We start from the raw sequence: 20,414 nt of genomic DNA on the forward strand, positions 1-20,414 counted from the left end.
TAGATGTTGCCCTTCCTCCTCCTCCTCCACTTCTGGATCACTGTATGCGTTCAGATGATCTGCACATACTTCTCATGCTGAAGAAGATGGTCCTGGTTCCAACCCCTGCCATTCCCATCTAAGGCAAAGGTAAAGGGATCCCTGACGATTAGGTCCAGTCGTGGCTGACTCTGGGGTTGCGGCACGCATCTCGCTTTATTGACCAAGGGAGCCGGCATACAGCTTCCGGGTCATGTGGCCAGCATGACTAAGCCGCTTCTGGCGAACCAGAGCAGCACACGGAAACGCTACTTACCTTCCCGCCAGAGCGGTACCTATTTATCTACTTGCACTTTGACGTGCTTTCGAACTGCTAGGTTGGCAGGAGCAGGGACCGAACAACGGGAGCTCACCCCATCACGGGGATTCGAACTGCCGACCTTCTGATCTGCAAGTCCTAGGCTCTGTGGTTTAACCCACAGCACCATCTACGGGGACAACGGAGCGGAGCCTGAGGCAGGCAGCGCACACCACAGACGGGCCAGTGCTTTTCCTGTGTTCTGCCGAGCCACCTCCTTTACGAAAGAGGCGTATCTCTACAATCCTGTTTCTATACCGGGCGACTGAGCCACCCACCCTCCTCGGGAAGACTCGAGCTGCTTTGACACGATTCAGGGACCAACCTGCCCACATCCACACATGCGCACCTGGCGCCTACCCACAACTCTCCACCTCCTCACGTCCCCCGCTCTCATTGTCTCGGGCAGGTCGTGCGCTTCGGCGTGACGTCACGGCGCGCCGGCTCCTTCTTTGTTTACCTCTCCCACCCGCTGAATCTTCGCCGGCTCCCGAGAAGGGGCGGACTTGTGTTGGCGGACAGCGAGTCCGCGAGCTGCCTCCTGATTGGCCAGGGGAGCCTATATTTGGGGGTGTAGGAAGAGGGCCTGCAACTGCTGGGCGGAGGGAGACCCTTTTTTTTCCCGCAGAGCGAGGCCGGGGCTGCCGCTTCGCGTTGGCCGTTGGAGCCTGGCTGACTGCCGTTTATGACCGGGCGTCGGTTGGGGAAGCCTTCGGTTCGTCGCCGGCGAGAGGGAGGCGAGGGAAGGGGAAGGTAGCATGGCGGCCTCGGCGTCGGAGAAGAGCAACAAGAAGAAGACGGAGAAGAAACTCGCCGCCCGGGAAGAAGCCAAATTGCTGGCCAGCTTCATGGGGGTCATGAACACCATGAGGAAGCAAGTAAGGCGGGGTGTGGGGTGACCGGCCTCCTAGGGCTCCTTGACCTGTGGGGTCCAATAGGAACATGTTTCTATCTCTCCCCCCCCCCCCCCATGGTGTTGACCACGAGCCTGGCACCTGGGCATTTGTGAACCCGGAGTTGTTGTAGGAGAAGAAACCCATGGCAGGGGGCACACGGCTAACACAAAGTGCTTGGCATTGTTTTGTTGCTATTTACTACAGCCCTGTAAAGTAGGCCAGTAAGGACTCCCATATTGCAGGTGGGGGATGGCTGACGAGGCTCACGGATGACGCCTTGCCTAAGAATTAGAATTGTAGAGTTGGAAGGGACCCCAAGGATCATCTACTCCCACCCCCTGCAATGCAGGAATCTCAGCTAAAGCATCTGTTACAGATGGGCATCCAGCCTCTCCAAGGAAAGCCCACAACCTCCAGAGGGAGACTTTCACTGACAGATCTTACTCTCGGGAAAGTTTTCCCGTGTGTTTAGAAAGAATCTCCTTTCTTGTAACTTGACTACTTGATGAGTTCCTGTCAGAGGCAAGATTTGAACGAGCAGCATCGGGTTTTGTAGTGCAGTCCCTTATATTTGGGCACTACCATGCTGCAATGGATCTCTGGTACACAGAGGAGTTGATGTGAAGCCAAGACCATCTGGTTGCATTCTTTGCTCATTTATCTGGTGTAATTCTTTGTTGTTCCACCCACAAGGATGCACTGGGGAAAAATGAGAATATTCCCAACTTCTGTTCCCTGGCAAATGTGTAAACCTAATTCAGATTCATCTTCCTTTATCTCTAGCATATGTCACCCAAGTGGATAGTATTCTAGAGATACAGAAAGGTGATCACCACAGCATAGGACAGGCATAGGCAAACTCAACCCTCCAGATGTTTTGGGACTACAACTCCCATCATCCCTAGCTAACAGGACCAGTGGCCAGGGATGATGGGAGTTGTAGTCCCAAAACATCTGGAGGGCCGAGTTTGCCTATGCCTGGCATAGGAGTTAATAGCTATCTTTTTGTGCAGGAAAGCTATTACCAGAACAATTGTTAACAGGCTGTAGGGGTTGCAGCTGGCAAGCTGTAGTGGAAATAGTGGTTGGAGGTAACACCTTCACCATCAGCCCCCTTCCAGAAGGTACAAGTTAGTCGTGTGCTCAGTGAAGATGACTAGTGTATGACTTATGAAACTGGGGTGAAAACTGCTAGTTCAATCGTGTACTTAACAGATGTGTTTGGGTAGTACCAGTCTACTGATCTATGAGGCTTAATATTTGCCTTGCTAACCTGTGGCTTGTATTCACCTTTTGCTCAGAGTAGACCTATTACAATTAATCCTAAGTAATGGACATTAATTTCAATGGGTCTAAACTGAGTTGAATGCAACCAATTTTCTTCATAATCTGCTTTAGTGATGATTTGTATTGTCATTACTTGCTAGAACTGCCACTGTACCAATTTTAAAATCATTAACATATTTTAGCTCAGTAACAGCTTTGCTCTTGTTCAGTCACCTTGAGGTGCTTATCTATATTTTGAGTTAAAAATGCTACACACATTGGCTAATATTCTAGCAACTATAAACACTTAAATGGTAGTCTTTCTCCAAAATAGTTGGAGGTCTAAATGGAGACAACTGGAAAATATTAAGTTTCCTTCATTATCATTTCCACAACAGAGAAAAATAATTGTCAATGCCTTTCTTTTTCTACTTTTTCTACCTTTAGAAATTAGTTCAGCAGCTTTTAAATTAGGACAGAATAATGAGTGCATCCATTAAAGTATACGCAGAGAGTACTTTTTAGGAACCTGGTCTCATTTAAAAGCTACTTAACTAACACATTAGTCACTCTGCTATTTTGGTCTATTGTGGAAATGACAATAAAGAAAGAAGCAAATGTTCAAGTTGTTTCTATTTAGACCTCCCATAAGCATTTGGGACAACGAATGCTATTTTAAGTATGTGTTGCTGGCTACAGTATTAAGCCTGCAATCTTCTACATGCTTACCTGTAAGTAAGCCCTATTAAACTAACTAAGAATTATTTCTGAGTAGATAGGCATAGCTTTACAATGTAGGGTTTGCCAAACTGTATGCAAAAATCTCACATACTTGGAGCTGAAGAGCAGCAAAATTGTAATTGTTCATATTGTAAATGTAATTCAGTTACAAGACCAGAGTTTGAATTCCCGCCACTATGAAGCTCAATGGATGAACTTGGGCCAGTCATTGCCTCTCAGCCTCACCTACTTCACAGGGTTGTTGTGAGGATTAAATGAGGAGAGGAAGAATCGCATACACTGCCTTGAGCTCCTTTGAAAAATGGTGATTTTGTCTTCCATAGTGTTTGTTGTACATTTCTGTAGGTAACTAATTTAGCAAAAAAATAAGACTTTCTACACATTTCTCTGAAATTGTGAAATATTACATGTTTTGTCATCATTTTGACTTTTTTTGTGCTAGAAAACACTCTGTGATGTCATTCTCATGGTCCAGGAAAGGAAGATCCCAGCTCATCGTGTTGTACTTGCTTCAGCAAGTCACTTCTTTAACTTGATGTTTACCAGTAAGTCTTCAGCTACTGAACTTCTACTGGTTTAAATCATCATCATCATCTACTGACCCACAGTGTTCAAAATTAGCCAGACGCATTTTGCTATGGGCACAGGTTCAATTGCGACTATGTGGAGATTTCTGGGCTCCAAGTTGGCGACCGCAATTAAAAAACCTCTACCTTAGTCCATAATTAATACAATTTCCACTGTGTGTGTTTCTCCTTCTTGCATACTGGGACAAGTGTATTGTTGTAAGAGCAAGCTACAGCCAAGCAATTAGTTGAAATCATAGAACTGTAGTGTTGGAAGGGACCCCGAGGGTCATTTAGTCCAACCCCATGGCAGATAAGACATTCCATTGTGGTAACGGCAACCTGCAGTAGATTCAAGGTACCATTTGGCAACAAGCTTATGTACTGAGTTGATAACATTGCAGGCCTGCAAAGAAAGGCAGATTTGGTTTAATAACATATAAGTAGAAACTCTTGAATCTTGTCCAGTTATCTTTACAGTGATATTTCTTCCTTGTCTTTCATCTCTGTTGCTGGACCAACTGTCAGCCCAAGTGCAGTTTAGTAGCACCATGCAGGAGAACAGCTTTAAGCCAAACCATGGCTTAGCATGAATATACTGTCTCCCAAGAAGACGATTGCAGCCACTTTGCTTCTTCCTAGGCTTTTTATGTTGGTACAGCAGCTAAACCAAGATTTGGCTTAGTGTGTCATCCAACCCCTGGATCATAGTTCAGGTCTCTCCTCAATCATGACTTGTAGCCAAAGGACAAGCTTTGACCACGCATGATGGTTGAGGACAGGTGCTAACAACAGCCCCAGAATCAGACAACACACTTAGCAAGAACATGGCTTAGCTGCCACCGCACTGACCTAAAATGTCTAGGGAGGAGTAAAGCACCCATGGTCTTGGTGGGAGCCAGTATGTATGTGTGGTCACAGTAGGCCACACACTGACTTACCATGTCTTACCTGTGAACCAGTGGAGCCACTGATTTTCCACTTGTCTTCCTAAAACTCTTTCTCACCTGCAGTCAGTATATAATAAGACTTGCCAAAAACACACCTGCTTCAGAGAGACTGGCATATTTGTGACCTCCAAGCTTAATATTTAAATGTCTTTAAAAATGGGCTCTAGAGGAAAAGGTGTCCTCTTTTTATCTGACTTTAGGTGCAAATGTTTCTAAGGTCAGAACTCGTTCATACCACACTAATTCATCTTTTCTAATTAAATGTTTTGGAGAATTTTCCTGTAGAGAGGTAGAGTTCTACAGCTTGGTCTCCTTTGAGAATACCATGGTAGCGACTTAAGTGCAATGCAACTAAAGTTTGACTAGGATTAGTCTGTTTTTTCTTTTTTAATTTTTACATCAAGGATAGGGAAACCTGTAGTCCTCCAGATGTTCTTGGACTGTCTCCCATCAGCCTCAGCTGGCACAGCCAATAGTAAAAAGGATGATGGGAGTTGTCCAGCAGGAAGACCACAGGTTCCCATTCCTACCTTGAGCTGGGTTGAAATGTATGTAAGACTGGGATGTAGTTTTGTGAGACCAGAAGTTCTTGATACACCTATTCTTAGTGTACTTGTTTTTCTGTAAATAAGATTTCTATAAGTAATACGTAATTAGGAAAACAATTGTTAATACATTTAAATCTAGATACCAGCTTGTCAATTCTAGGTTCTGTTGCTCATTTTGTAACTGATCTCTGCAATTGTCTTGAAGTTCGCTTAACAACTTCCATTGCAACTGTCCCCCCCCCCTTAAATTAGAGCAGCAGGTCCTTTGAGATGTGGGTGCAGGGGTGGAATTGTTGTTCAGGTTAGATGATGGTGTTATGTATCTAATTGCAGCAAATATGATTGAATCAAAGTCTTACGAAGTGGAGTTAAAAGATGCAGAGCCAGATATTATTGAGCAGCTTGTGGAGTTTGCTTATACTGCAAGGTAGGTTTATTTATAACTCTTAATATCTGCCCATCAGATAGCTTCATGTGAAGCCCAGAAAAGCTGTTAAGTGAATTAATGCTATTTTAATTATTTGTTCAACAGGTACTACTGTATCTGCCTGTAACATACTGTGTTGCTGTTCTAGTGGTTGAAAATCCTAATTTAATCTAGCTATGTGTATTATCATGTTCCCAGTTCTTGTTGAAAATGTTTTGGTCATAGTAATGTTGCTACTTTTTTCAGAATTTCCGTAAACAGCAACAATGTCCAATCATTGTTAGATGCTGCAAATCAATATCAAATTGAACCTGTGAAAAAAATGTGTGTGGACTTCTTAAAAGAGCAAGTTGATGCTTCAAATTGTCTTGGTAAGATGGCTCACTCTATATTGTTTCTAAGAACTCTTGATATTTTTCAGAATTGGCACTTTGGGTCCTTATTATTTCATTTTTAGGACAGTCTTGCTAATGATACATTTCATGTATTATTCTATTGGAAAACAAGTTTTATGGTTTGAAAATGTATTTGTCATGCGTATAGTACTGCTACAGTGCCTGCCACCTCTGATTAGCTTTCAGATAAGCCAGACTGAACTATTGTCTTCTGTAGAATGTGACTACTGTTAAAGACTTTCTTCCAAGTTGCTAACATGACATCATTTTCTCTCTAGTACTTAGTGCATAACAAATTCATAGATTTCATCAATTATGTTACTTCTCAAGATAACTATTTGGGTCATTACCTTTGCCACTGAAGAGAAAAAAAACATATTAAATTATTAATAACATATTTCACATAAAAAAGAAATGAGCAGCATTCTGCTCTGTCAACAGAAACTCTGCGCAAGGGGGCTTCCCCCCTCTACTTCTCCCACACCCGCCCTGAAACAGGCTGGAGGGAATTGGGATAACCCCCAGAACAGCAAAAGGGCGGGGGCAAGAGTGAGCGTTCCATCTATCAAGCTGAAATACTTGTGCAGATGTAACATTCGTAAGAGCACAAAGTTTAATTCCAACCAATATGCTTTTTCATGAATTTTAAACATCTTTTCATAATTTTTTACTATCTTGCACTAGGTATAAGTGTGTTAGCAGAGTGTCTTGACTGCCCAGAGCTCAAGGCTACTGCAGATGACTTTATCCACCAGCATTTCACAGAGGTTTACAAGACAGACGAGTTTCTGCAGCTAGATGTTAAACGTGTAACACATCTCCTGAATCAAGACACACTAACTGTAAGAGCAGAAGATCAGGTGAGGGTCCAGTTTCATAGCTATCTTAGTCTTGAATCTGAAATAAGGGTTTGTGTTTTTAGCTATCTTGCTGTAAATATGCAATCTGTGTGGAAACATTTCCTGTCAAAAGTGGAGTGCAAATAATTGCTGGCAGAACTTTTAGTGCCTGTATGAGTTTCCAACCAGATTCTCCAGCTTTTCAGGTCTCATCTCCCCACAAAGTCAAATGACGTAATGGAGTAGCCTTCAAAGTGGCATGGGGAGTTGTCATGTGAAAAACAGAAGGGCCTCAAATATAGGAGTGTTTAACTGCATCAAAACTAAAGGATCAGTATTTGATTAATTATTGGCAGGAAAAAAAGCTGGAACATCAGGTGCTTGAAGTAGGTGTCACTATAGTATCCTATATTTTTTATGAGAAAAGCTGTTTAAAAAGTGTCCTCAAGGAAAGATTTGTTCCAAAACAGATTGAGACTTTCTGGCATCTGGTATTTTTTCCTCCTTTTTGCTGTTTGTGGCGTTTTCTCAGTTTTGTAGTTGGTTTTCTATCTCATTCTTGGATATCATGGTGTAATGTTTGACAGTTGAAGCGACTCTTTCTAAAAACATTAAGAGTAGTTACTATGAAGGACCAAAAGGTAATAGCATAGCTACTACTATATCTGGGATTTTTCCACGTTATCTAAGTGCTTCAAGAAAGTGTAAACTTTTCACTGAAACAAAGTTAGATCCTTTCAGTGTGGTGGATCCCCATTTAGTGTGCAGGGACATAAAAATTGTTTCAGTGGTTTAAATATGCTAGAAGTAAAATTTTATTTTCCAGGTAAGTGACAGCCCTGAGTTATTTTACTCCCAATTTACACATGCATGTTCACTTTTTAATAATTATCATAAAATAACTTGGTCTATCTTAGTTCAGCTGTTTCACAACTCTGAATAGTCATGGCTTTGAATTTTTTTATCTCAGGAGATCAGAAGCAGCTTTTAAATTTGGGATTTCTTCTTAGCCATTCCTGAATGAGGGACTTAAACCCATCTAACTGGCAATATAAGGTATAGCAAGTAATTATTTTTAAAAGCCCTTTGAAGATCCTAAGTTAGACTTCCTTTTTGTAACAGCTGAGCTATCAATTTCCTGGTTCTATAGATGGCTGCTACTATAAGTACACAGATGTATTTTTCTTTCTTATTTCTAGGTTTATGATGCTGCCGTCAGGTGGCTGAAGTATGACGAGCCAAACCGTCAGCCTTACATGGTTGACATTCTTGCTAAAGTCAGGTTTCCTTTAATTTCAAAGAATTTCCTCAGTAAAACAGTACAAGCTGAGCCACTTATCCAGGACAACCCTGAGTGCCTCAAAATGGTTATAAGTAAGTTTATCTTCCAAGTTGTCTCAACTCTTTGTAAAGTTTTTCTTTAAGAAGAAAATTTAAATTTAAATCCATTTAAATGCATTTTAAATTTAAATGCATTTAAATGCATTTTAGCATGTAAATACAAAAGAAAGGTAGGATTAACCCTGTTCTCTCTGTGCCAGGAAGCTGAATCAAAGCCGACTAGTAGCCCTTAATATCTGCATTCTATTTCCTGCAGTTAGAACTATGTCTAATAAATTGCAGACTATATGAGCTTCATGGTTCAGAGTCTTCCACCTTCAAAAATCTCATTTGTGTGTCACAGCCTTGAACAGTGGATACCAAAATAAGGAAATGCCTTGTCGTTACGGGACAGCTTCGAGCAGTTATGGGTCACTTCAGAGTTTCATAAAATTGTAAGAGCCTGCTGGATCAGACCAGTTGCCCATCTAGTCAAGCATCCTGTTCTCACAGTGGCCAACCAGATGCCTATGGGAAGCCTAACAGCAGGAGCTGAGCACAAGAGCAGTGTCCCCTCCTGCAGTTTCCAGCAACTAGTAGCATACTGCCTCCAATTGTGGAGGCAGACCATAGCCTTTGTGGTTAGTGATAGCCTTATCCTCCATAAATAACCATCATTTAAAGCCATCCAAATTGGTCACCATCACTGCCTCCTGTGGGAGTGAAGTCCATAGCATAACAGTGTACTGTGTAAAGAACTACTATTGTCTGTCCTGAATCCTCAGTATTTAGCTTCATTGGTTGTCCATGAGTTTGTGTTATGAGATGGGGACGGACGGACTTATTTGCATCCACTTTTCCCATACCATGGTTCATCTTATACACTTCTATGTCACCTTTTACTTGCTTTCTCTCTAAACTAAAGAGGCCCCAATGCTGCAACCTCTGCTCCCAGGGGAGTTGCTCTATCCCCTTGATCACGGTTGCCCTTTTCTGAGTGCAATTGCACCATTGATTTGTATAACAGTAGTTCTGCTGGCGCAGTAGTTTTCCTGGTGCTTGTCGAGTGATACTCTGAACTCTAAGCACCCATTGAAGCAGGCAGCCCAGCTTGCATGTTGAGCACACTGCTTTATGGAAGTGAGTCGTGGGCAGCTTACAATCACCAGAAGCCTTCCACATTTGCTATATAAGGAAGATTTTGGGCATCACATGACAGGACAGAATCTCAAACAAGGATGTGCTCTCCCAAGCCTACATTCCCAGCACTCCTGTCTCAAAGTCTTCAGTGGCTTGGTCATGTCCACAGAATGGAAGATGGCAGGATCCCCAAAGACGTGCTCTACAGGGAGCTGGCTTCAGACACCAGGCCCATTGGCAGACCAACTCTTGTGTTATGAAGTGGTATGCAAACATGACATGAATGATGGCAATATCAATCCCCCAGCATGGAAATCCCTTGGAGATGATCGAGTACCCAGAGACAGTCAGTCAGCAACAAAACATGTCTCTCCTGCATCAGTCTCTACAGCCACAGCACACATCGTACCTCTCCAACGGTTTGACTTCACCCCTAAGGGCACACTCCTCCATTGTCTCCTGAGATAGATGCCAACAACTACGGTGAACATAGTCCTCCAGTGTTTAAAGGGCTTCACCTATCTTTCAGTTTGCTTTTGAGCGTAATTGAATTCTTTTGTTTGCCCTTTAAACCCTAAATGGTCTGGGACCAGGGAATCTGGAGGACCACATTTTCCCCATTATATCAATTTAGATTTCCCAAGGTCTGACTAGTTTTCCCAACCACTGAATAATAGTAGAAGGCCGTCTATGTGTTGGCACCTTGGTTGTAGAATTCCCTCAGCTACAAGTTCAAGTTCATTTGCTTGTCTTTGTGCCCTTGCGCACTTTTTGTTCCAGCTGGAGTAATAATAATAATTATTATTATTATTGTTGTTGTTGTTGTTGTTATTTATTATTATTTGTGCCCCGCCCATCTGGCTGGGCTTCCCCAGCCACTCTGGGCGGCTTCCAAAAAAATATTAAAATCCTCTAATACATCAAACATTAAAAGCTTCCGTAAATAGGGCTGCCTTCAAATGTCTTCTAAAAGTCTGATAGTTGTTGTGAAGTTGAAGAAAGTGCTCTAGGATTTTTCTGTGACCCGCATGTCCTATTTGGATGAGTGGGGGGATGGCAGCAATGATCCTGGGAATCCTGTACAAAGACAAGTATAATCAACATCTTCCTTCCCCCTTTCCTTCTGTTGATTACTGCAGCCATGGGTTGGTGGCTAGCCAGCATCCATCCACCTTTCACCTAACCCCAGGAAAACATGCCCACCAAATCATCCCACCCTCCTCTTCGCTAAAGTAACTTATTTCAATAAACTGGGCCCCACTTTAAGATGCAAAATAGAAGATACCAGATTATTCATTACCAAAGGCCACCTTAATACCTGAAAAGAATAGTTATTGGAAGGATCAGTATGCCTTTAAAACCAGCTCGTATGTTTCAGATTTCTTAGGCTTCAGATATAATTGGTAAGAACATTAATATCTATACAAAAATAGCCTGAGTAATGACATTTCTCTCAGCTGTTGAAGAACAGTAAACCTACGCACCACCATCTGTGTCTTCAATGCAGATCTGGGCTGCTTCTCAAGTATATGCTAAGTAGAAACAAAGAAAAAGAAGGAAAGATTGTATAAAACCTTTAAGCTGTGTTCTTGTTTAGGTGTAGTGAGAAATATTTTATAGATACTAAGCTTTAATTATTTAAAACATATTGGATGTTGATGTTTCTTCCCAGTGTATTTGATGACATACTCAGTGGCATAATATTCCGATAGGTTTATTCCATGGTAATCATTTTGTCTCACTGTACAGGTACTTTATATATATCAGTGACTATAGAAACATGTTTTAAAGACACTTCATCATTTTTTTTGTGGCAGCCTTTCTGTATTTCAGAGGTTGCATGTGATTTTTGAAAAATGGTTAAAAACAGACTTTTATTTTTCCCCTCCTCTTTAATTTTTGTCTATCCTTGCTTTGGAAACAGAGATTTCTCTTAGAATTACATGGAATCATTGTGTATGCCTTCTGGTTTAGGTGGCATGAGATACCATCTGCTTTCTCCAGAGGACAGAGAAGAGTTGGTGGATGGCACCCGCCCGCGAAGAAAAAAGCACGATTACCGCATTGCCTTGTTTGGTGGTTCACAGCCACAGTCATGTCGGTATTTTAATCCAAAGGTAGCTCTGATCTTTCAGAATTTCAACAGATAGTGTGTAGCCAAAAAAATCACCATCTCTTTCATTATATAACCAGTTTCATCACTACAGATATAGATATGAGAATAGATATAAAATTAGTTTGTTCTTGCACTTGTGAGATTTCACAAAACTAGTGTTTTTGTTGTTAAATTGTGGGAGGACAGGTTGTAAGGAACAATGTAATAAGGGATAGCAAGATGATACAGGGAACTTTCTGTAGTGCAGAGCTATTTTGAGGTTTTTGAGGTTTCTATGGCAACTTTAATGTTTCTTACACTTACGTATGGACTTTCATTGTTGCTAGAAATAGATTTCTATTTTGTATAGTCGTTTATAAATTAAAATCCCCAAATAGTTGATCATTATTAAAGTAACAAATTTGAATCCTATGAAAACTCACATGGGGAAATGGGGGAAACTGGTCTGAGAGGAAGTATGTCCTCCAAGTCCAATAAATCCCCCTCTTGTGATCATTTCAGCAAATGGAGTAGTCTGTCAGAAGGATGCTTTGTGGGAGTGAAGGCCCCCCTTATTTGAACAACCTAAAAGTGAGCATTAGTTACTTGTTTCATGGCTTTCAGAATCCTTGCTGTGGTGCCTCAGCAATGTCTATTGGGGTGGGAGTTACTGAATTGTCATCTTATGCTTGCTATCTTTTGAAGATGTTCTGTCAGCCTCTGCTAGTGCAAGATGTTGCTGGACTAGAAAGCTATAATGATTATTGACTATATTTTTAAATGTCAGTTTTTTCCTACTCACTGCAATTCAACATATTGGCAGATAAATGCTCTATCAGTTGTTTTAAAATATATTTTCATGTGACTAATTGCACCCAGATTGAGAAAAGCACATGAATGAACATCCCATTGAGATAGTGCAGGTAAATAGAATCTTGTTTAGATGATCATCTTATTTATACCTGAGGTTTTTGATACAACAGGGGATACACAGGTATGCCGGCTCAGGCAATATTATTATGATTATTAATTAAATTTATATACCGCCCTATACCCACAGGTCTCACGGTTCACAAGATTACAATATAAAAACACAAAATACATAAACAAAATATAAACATAAACAGCTGAATAACCCCATAAAACAGTTAAAAACAATTTTAAAAATAAAAAATTACAATTAAAAAGCAGTTTTAAAGAATGTAGTGTTGTGTTGTACTTTGACTGTGATATAGCTAGGATCTTACTGCTTTTTGCTGCTTTTTGTAACTATCTGGTTCTTGGAATGTGCATTAATTTCCATTAATTTATCCCAGTTGCTCAAATTTGGCTGTGTTTGTATACATTTTCAACCCTACTGATGACTCTGCTGGTGTTTTTTGCAGCACCATTTGTAGTTTATTACAGGTAAACCAATTGAAGGTACATTATATATCATTTGTAGCATGGAGAATGAGTCTTGGTTGCCATGACAACAAATTTCCCCCAGTTCTATTTTATCTGATTCTATTCCTTAAGATCTGCTATTTTCTTCTAAACACTTTTTTGTATTGTTCTGTTCTCTTTCTTGACTCCATTTATCTATTGAATTTTAAAATCAAGCCAACTAATAACAGCCAGGAGTTTCTCAAAACAGATTCTCAGTTGGTTACTTTTGCCCTCCTCTCCACCCCTATCCTCCAGTTAATTATTGTTGATGCCCCAAATGTAAGGAAGATGTGAAGATAACACATTAACATAATTAATCTCTGCAAACGGGTGTGAAGGAAGTTTTCAATAATTACGATGTTGTCTGAGCAGTGTGTGCGCTGCAGACAGGATTCCACCTATAATAAAACAGTGGTAAAGACTGTAACAGTGGCCTATTAGATCTAAGCCCCATTTTTTTCAACACCCACTGTAATACATGCAAACGAGTTTTCCACCGTTCCGTAAACTCACATTTATTTATTTATTTAAGATACCGTACACCACTTTTCAGGCAGACATCATAAAGCAGTTTGCATAAAACATTAAAATCAATGAAAGCTATGCAGTGAAATAGCAAAGGCATGCTACAAGGGGAGAAAAAAAATTGTGAAAACTAAAACTCCTGTCAGAGCAAAATGGTTCCTGAATCAGCCTTGTAGTGACGGTTGGGAAAGGCCACTCGGAGAATACCAGGAGCTAGATAGCAGACAGCTTTCCAGGCTCTTCTCCACATCGCTTCCCAACGTACAAATGTGGTGTACTACTATTATCAAGGTACTGTCTATTTTTATAAAAGCATAGTGGTTTGAGTGTTGGACTAAGACGAGGGGCATGCAAGTTGAAGTTCTTACTTCTTTATAAAGCTTCTATGACTTTGAGAGTCACTATCTGTCAGCCTAAATTATCCCACAACGTAATTTTGAGGGTAAAATGGACAGGGGGAAGAACCATGTATGCCACACCAGCTTCATTGGACAAATAAATAAATAACAATGGTCTCAGAATTCTGAAGAATTTACACAGCGCAGTATTCTCTCCCAAACATCTATCTTTTCTCATACAGGATTACAGCTGGACAGACATCCGATGTCCCTTTGAAAAGCGGAGGGATGCAGCTTGTGTTTTCTGGGACAACGTGGTTTATATTTTGGGCGGCTCCCAACTTTTTCCTATAAAGCGAATGGACTGTTACAATGTTGTGAAAGACAGCTGGTATTCCAAGCTGGGACCTCCAACACCTCGGGATAGCCTTGCAGCTTGTGCAGCAGAGGGTAAAATATATACATCTGGTGGTTCTGAAGTAGGTAAGACACTTGAAGGGTCTGCTGGTGGGTCTGTAAAGTAGAAGTTGTGTGTGGCACCCTAATGTTGTCATTGAATTTTACTTTAGAAAAGAAATGGCACTCACTGACAAAACTCAGAAGCCATCTTATCCAATGTGGGCCTTAAAACATAGAGCAAAAAACAAAAAAATCAGTGAACTGTATCCAACTAAGTTCTACTCTGAATACACTCTTTGAAATTAATGGACCTAAGTTAGTCATGCCCCTGAATTTCAATAGGACTAGTCTTAATATGACTGGTATTGGATACAACAGTGTATTTTTAGAAGGGATATTTGTCATATCAGCTTCATTTAGCCTCCTAAATCTGGAAATGAATGTACTGTATATATCTGACATTTATCTGTAACTTACAGTACAACTGGTACAGATAGCAAGAGTTCATGGTTTACCTCACCCCCAGGCTGCAACCCTATTCCCACTTGTATTTTTGTGGGACAGCTCAGAAAATACTACAGTTGGGACATCGTAGATAGTGAGCATTTGCAGGGGATAATGAACATGTGTGGGATAGATTAAATACCCACTAGTTCTCCCCTGCAAATTCATTTCCCACATTAGCTTTGTGAGGCAAACTTGCTTCATAACGTGTATCTCTAGTACAGATCTATTGGACTGTTGCAGCAAGTGAAGCTCAGTCCACCTTTCCTAATGGTTTTGCCAGTTTGCACTCACTATGGGGAGTTTGTCTTCCTTCTGTGGTTCTATCTTTGCTGCCATGTTGAGAGGATTGTGAGAGAAGGTCTCCAACCTTTTTGGTATTTATTCACGTTCAAAACGGAAAACACCAGTGCTCTGTTATGTGGCGTCTTTCTATCTAAGAAAGCCAGAGCAGGTAACAAAGATTCAAACAACAAAAATAGAATAGCCAAAATCTAAAATACCAAACAGAACACATTCATAGATTTAACATCTGCTAAACAGTAAAGCAGGAGCTGCTTCATTCTCTTCCTTCCATTCCTTAAGTGCTTGCCTGAAAAAAACTGGCTTGGAGCTGAAAGGATAAGACAGAGAATGCCAAGTCACCATCTCTGGAAAGGGTGTTGCAAAGTCTGAGCACCAGCACTGAGAGAGGAGTATACCAGATATCCACCTATCTTAATCTCTGATACCAGGGCATTCAGAGCAGGACTGCAAGTAGTGATATCAGCAAATGGGCAGTTCCATGTGGATTATGCTATTGCTGCAAAGGAAGACTTTGTTTCCTGAATTGTATATATTTTGGATGCAGATGGCATAGAAAAGAATTTTTTTAAAAGGCTTATCAGTATCACAGGAAGGTTGCTTGTATATAGGATCACGTACCTTGTTTTGGAAAACATAACCTTAAAACCGTACAGCTTGAAGTGTCATGTGAAGCATTCAACTGCTGCACTAGAAGACAAATTACAACAGTGACCTTATTGCAATGTTGCATGTAATTCATAGAATCTCCATATATTCTCTAAATCAGTTTGCTTGTCTCTTTATTTAAAGGAAACTCTGCATTATATTTGTTTGAATGCTATGATACCAGAACAGAAAGTTGGCACACAAAGCCCAGTATGCTGACTCAGCGATGCAGTCATGGGATGGTAGAGGCAAATGGTCTCATATACGTATGTGGAGGAAGTTTAGGAAACAATGTTTCTGGAAGAGTCTTGAATTCCTGTGAAGTTTATGATCCAGCAACAGAAACGTATGTATTGATTTCAATCAATTTTATTGTGTGTTTAACCATCTACAGGCCAATTACACAAATGCAACTTCTTCTGGAGTGCCTGTCCCTGGCAGATTTGTGAGGCTGTTTCACTGCTTGCATTAGGAGGGCAGTTAAAACTTTTAAATCAGGTTTTAAAGCCTTTTAGATATTTCAGATGCTGTGAATTTTGTTTGTTGTTAATATTGTTCTACCGTTTATTATGTCACGTATTTTTATAAGGAGCAAGAGCTTTTAAGCAACCAAAATTAGCTTAGATCTGTGCTCCATTTTAACTGACAGTTCCTCTGGCATGCTTTCGCAATAGTGGAACTAAATCATGTTAACTATAAATTACCTTCTCTGCAATTTTGGTATTTACTTGATGGTATTTACTTGATGGAAAAAGAACTGCTCATGGTATGAAACTGAGTGAACGTGTTTTTAAAATTACATGCTTTAAATATTTTCAGGTGGACAGAGCTGTGTCCGATGCTTGAAGCCCGAAAAAATCATGGACTTGTGTTTGTGAAAGACAAAATATTTGCCGTTGGGGGACAGAATGGCTTAGGTAATTGATATTTTTTATTAAAATCTGCTGTGCCAAAGGTAAGATGTACCAATAATTGTGCCAGCTACAGCTTCTCAAAATTGGCCAGCTTTGGATGGATGTGATAGTTTCAAGTCGACTGACTGGTGAAGATTGTTGGACCACCAGCTTAATGGCAGAGTGAGCTGTGTCCCTGCATGTTTTTTAGGGTGTTTAGTGGAAGGAGTCTTGCAGTCATGCCTCACTGGAAGAGTGAATATGAGATATTTGCTGTTTGACCAGACTTGTCCAGACCTGCAGTTTTGCTGTTAATGGTATCACATGTAGAGTATTTTTTTAAAACAAACACTTGTCTACCAGTACACTGTAATTTTACATACTCTCCCATATATGAAAGTCATCTACAAAGCATATATCCATCATGACTGGGATTGTCCTATACATAGGGTTAAATACCATTTATATAGAAAATTAAAATATTTTCTCCTTAAAGCAGTGGAAATTGAGACTTGTATTCAATGGCAGTTACTTCTGAGTAGACATTTAGGATTACAATGTAAATTTGGAATTATCACCCTGCGATAACTTTGATCTTGTTTTCAAACCTTGGATTTTGTTTCCTTTCCTCAGTTATTAAGTCCCAGATAATTTTAGATGCTAAATTTTCAAACCATCCTTGCAGCTATTGCTATTGCTTTTACTTCACCATACTAGAGGAAGTTCCACTTGGGAAGGTTTCTGTATCTCAAATGATCACTATGTTGAAGTTTGAGAAACCATGGTTGATACTTATCTGTGTGTTTTCCCTTCTCTTTAAAGGTGGCTTAGACAATGTGGAATATTATGACATTAAAGTGAATGAGTGGAAGATGGTCTCTCCCATGCCATGGAAAGGTGTGACTGTAAAATGTGCTGCTGTGGGTTCCATAGTTTATGTCTTAGCAGGCTTTCAGGGTGTAGGTCGTTTGGGGCACATCCTTGAATATAATACTGAAACTGATAAATGGATAGCCAACTCTAAAGTCCGTGCTTTCCCAGTGACCAGCTGTTTAATCTGTGTAGTTGATACTTGCGGAGCAAATGAGGAGACACTAGAAACATGAAGATTTCAGGATTGCTACTTATGATGTTTCTGCATTTCAATTTCATCTTGTCAAGATGTCGGTACTACAGAAATTTTTTGGATGAAATCCTTCACTTTATCTCCACTATGTGTATAAGGTGGATTTGCTTGTCAAAGTTCTATTTTTTGGAAGTAACTCAAGAATCTACAACCCTAGATTGAAGACACATGAAGTTTCCTTAAGATGTATTTGTGCAGTTTTGCCACAAACTCTGCTGTCTAAGTATATTGTGAAATATTCCAACAAGAGATTATTATTTTTTAGTAACCTTCATTTTTCAGAGTTTGAAATAATTAAAATCTTCAGGTAGCAAAAATGAATGAAACAAACCCTATTAGTTGGAGTAACTTTGCTCAAACATCTGTTCTGCTGAAACATCTGTTCTACAAAGAGAGATACTGCATTACTTCAATGCAAGTCCCCCACAGGATGGTATCCAGTTACTGAGTGAAACATATTGTGCTTTCTAACTATTTATGGTACTGAGCAGGCTCAGATAACTAGGGGCATATCTTATATGAGCATCTTTCATGCAACTGGAATGGTGACTGGCAATAGGCAATTACTCCCTCCTCCATGTTCTTAATGCCATCTGTACAAAGCCACAAACCTGTGGTATGTTTCCACTATGTCCTGTCCACCATGTGCATGGGATATGATGTTTTTTCATTAGTGCATCTACTTCCTAAAATATTTACTGTGCAGATGAGGGTACATACTTCACCTCTCTACAGGAGTCCTACCTAGGCATACTAGAAGGCAGCTGTTCATTTACAGGAGAAAGTAAATGTGGTGTTAGGAATAGTTGGAGTGGCAATTCCATCCAGGCAATTTCCATTCATTGGTTTTGTCCCTAATTGCAGTCTAATAAGTTGTAGAGTAGCCGAAGTAAAACCCAGGAAATAAGTTTGTTTAGAGTGTCTGTTCCTTCCAATTCCTTGTTCTCATTGGGGTAGATCAAAATTCATACCATTTTTTACACGCCTGATTTAATATGCATCTGAAGTTCCAGAAACTGCATAGTGTGTACTGTAAAAAGATTGACATAAGCTTACATGTGAGAAAGTGAACGACTTAGGAGTTGTGCAAAAACATGTTTGGGGTATAATATGTGCTTTAGGTTGAGAACATCCTATATTATTTAAAGTACATTTTTGTATACTTTGTAATACTGCCTTTAATACTATGTTAAAGTGATACACATACCTGCAGCGTGATGCAAGTCTAATATTTAAAAGGACTATTTTTTTCATGTTGGGTCTTTAAACAAATTCTGAAGCACATTTTTTATATTATGTTTTAAAGTATTTCCCTCCCCTCAAACCTTTTGCCAAAAATGGAATAATTTGATCAATAAGAAACTTAAATCTAGCAGATGCTAGTTTTAACTTTGTTTTTAAAGGGGCTTCCCATATAGTGCACATTTAACTTCCATCAGTCCAAATATGGACCATCCAGTATGAAAACTCATTTTCCTTAATTCTAGATATATCCCTGTTACGTAACTAGACATTGTGTGACAAAACTGATTCATTGTCAGTTCTTAGTAAATGGACTCGGTGCAACAAGTTTTATTGGACTGTTTTTGTGTATTAACAAATAATGTATTGATAAACCTTGCCTACTGATTACTTTTGCTAAGTAGAAGCAATTTTTTTGGAAACATACCTCAGTGAGGCTTGTTGTCAGTAAACTTTGTTAAATAAATATGTTTTTCTTAAGGTGGTCTTGAAGTGTTCATTTAATAGTCCATGTTAACATATGTGAAGAGACTTTATTTCCATAACCTGGACTATCTTTTAGGGAAAATCAGTAGCATTATTATCTTTGGTAAGAAAAGATCTGTCAAATTTAATTTGGCTGGGAAGAGCCAGAAAGTTCCAGCCCTTTCCCAATTGTATTCTTCATTCAAGGAAAAGCTCATTCTAATGTGGGAGTCCATATTAAAAGATAGAAAAGAAATCTAAGCAAATTTTATGAATACACAAGTAGAGGAAGAAACTCTTTAAGGCAGCAATTTGTAGGGCTGACAATGAAGTAGTACATAGAATAGAATACTTGATAAGAGTGTCTGCTTTCAAATAGACCTGCCTGTACATTAAGATTGATGTGGAATGCTGCCTTGATTGTGCCACATTTGCCTGAAATTCAATATGTGCCAAGATGGAAAAAAGGATTCTTGTTACAGGTGCCTTGAATTCACTTGCTTCTCAAATACAAGTGGCACCAACTCTTGGTACCAGTTGAAGAGTAGTTCACCCAGGTGTTTGGGTAAATCTGCTGCCTATGATGATTTTATTGGTTTTTGCGTATTTTATTCTGCTGTTCTATTATGTATTTTTAATTTAACCTGCTTCTGAATTTTAGTAATAGTAAAAAAAAATACATCAAATAAAAAAACCTAGTACTTAGGAGCAAACACATATCTGTGGGTGCTCTTATTGTACACTTCTCATTTAACAACATTTTTGAATGCTGCCAATAGAGTTGTGAGGAATAGAAATCAAGGTGCATGAAAGTTACTTTCAAGTCAGTGTTAGCATTGGAAGTAGTAGATATGGAAGCCAACTTCCAGTGCACATTGCTTTTCATTGAGGTTAATCTCTGCTATTTCATACGGCTGTTCTTTGACAGCTGAAGGCATGGTTTGAAAAAGGCACCAATCTAAACTCTAGTGCAAGTTAAGAAGTAGAGGGGTAGAGATCGATAAACTAAACCTAGAACAACAG

At 39.9% G+C, this 20,414-nt stretch overlaps 1 protein-coding gene across 1 annotated transcript; it reads left to right on the forward strand.

The window, feature by feature from the left end:
- Positions 1 to 692: 692 nt before the first annotated feature.
- Positions 693 to 18,162, forward strand: KLHL7 (kelch like family member 7). The gene is made up of 11 exons (XM_053359744.1): positions 693 to 1,215; positions 3,683 to 3,785; positions 5,638 to 5,731; positions 5,978 to 6,102; positions 6,811 to 6,986; positions 8,165 to 8,339; positions 11,400 to 11,542; positions 14,054 to 14,294; positions 15,810 to 16,011; positions 16,485 to 16,582; positions 17,381 to 18,162. Exons 1-11 carry the CDS (start codon positions 1,096 to 1,098, stop codon positions 17,662 to 17,664), a joined length of 1,761 nt encoding a protein of 586 aa, XP_053215719.1. The 5' UTR covers positions 693 to 1,095; the 3' UTR covers positions 17,665 to 18,162.
- Positions 18,163 to 20,414: the final 2,252 nt, after the last annotated feature.

Source organism: Podarcis raffonei, chromosome 12 (genome assembly GCF_027172205.1).
Source record: "Podarcis raffonei isolate rPodRaf1 chromosome 12, rPodRaf1.pri, whole genome shotgun sequence".
Classification (NCBI taxonomy): Eukaryota; Metazoa; Chordata; class Lepidosauria; order Squamata; family Lacertidae; genus Podarcis; species Podarcis raffonei.

Excerpts from the sequence above, each read along its gene's own strand:
- KLHL7 (XM_053359744.1), top strand. The coding sequence starts at position 1,096 with ATGGCGGCCTCGGCGTCGGAGAAGAGCAACAAGAAGAAGACGGAGAAG. Across the intron at positions 1,216-3,682 it reads TGAACACCATGAGGAAGCAA|AAAACACTCTGTGATGTCAT; the intron begins GTAAGGCGGGGT and ends TTTTTGTGCTAG. Across the intron at positions 3,786-5,637 it reads CTTTAACTTGATGTTTACCA|CAAATATGATTGAATCAAAG; the intron begins GTAAGTCTTCAG and ends ATCTAATTGCAG.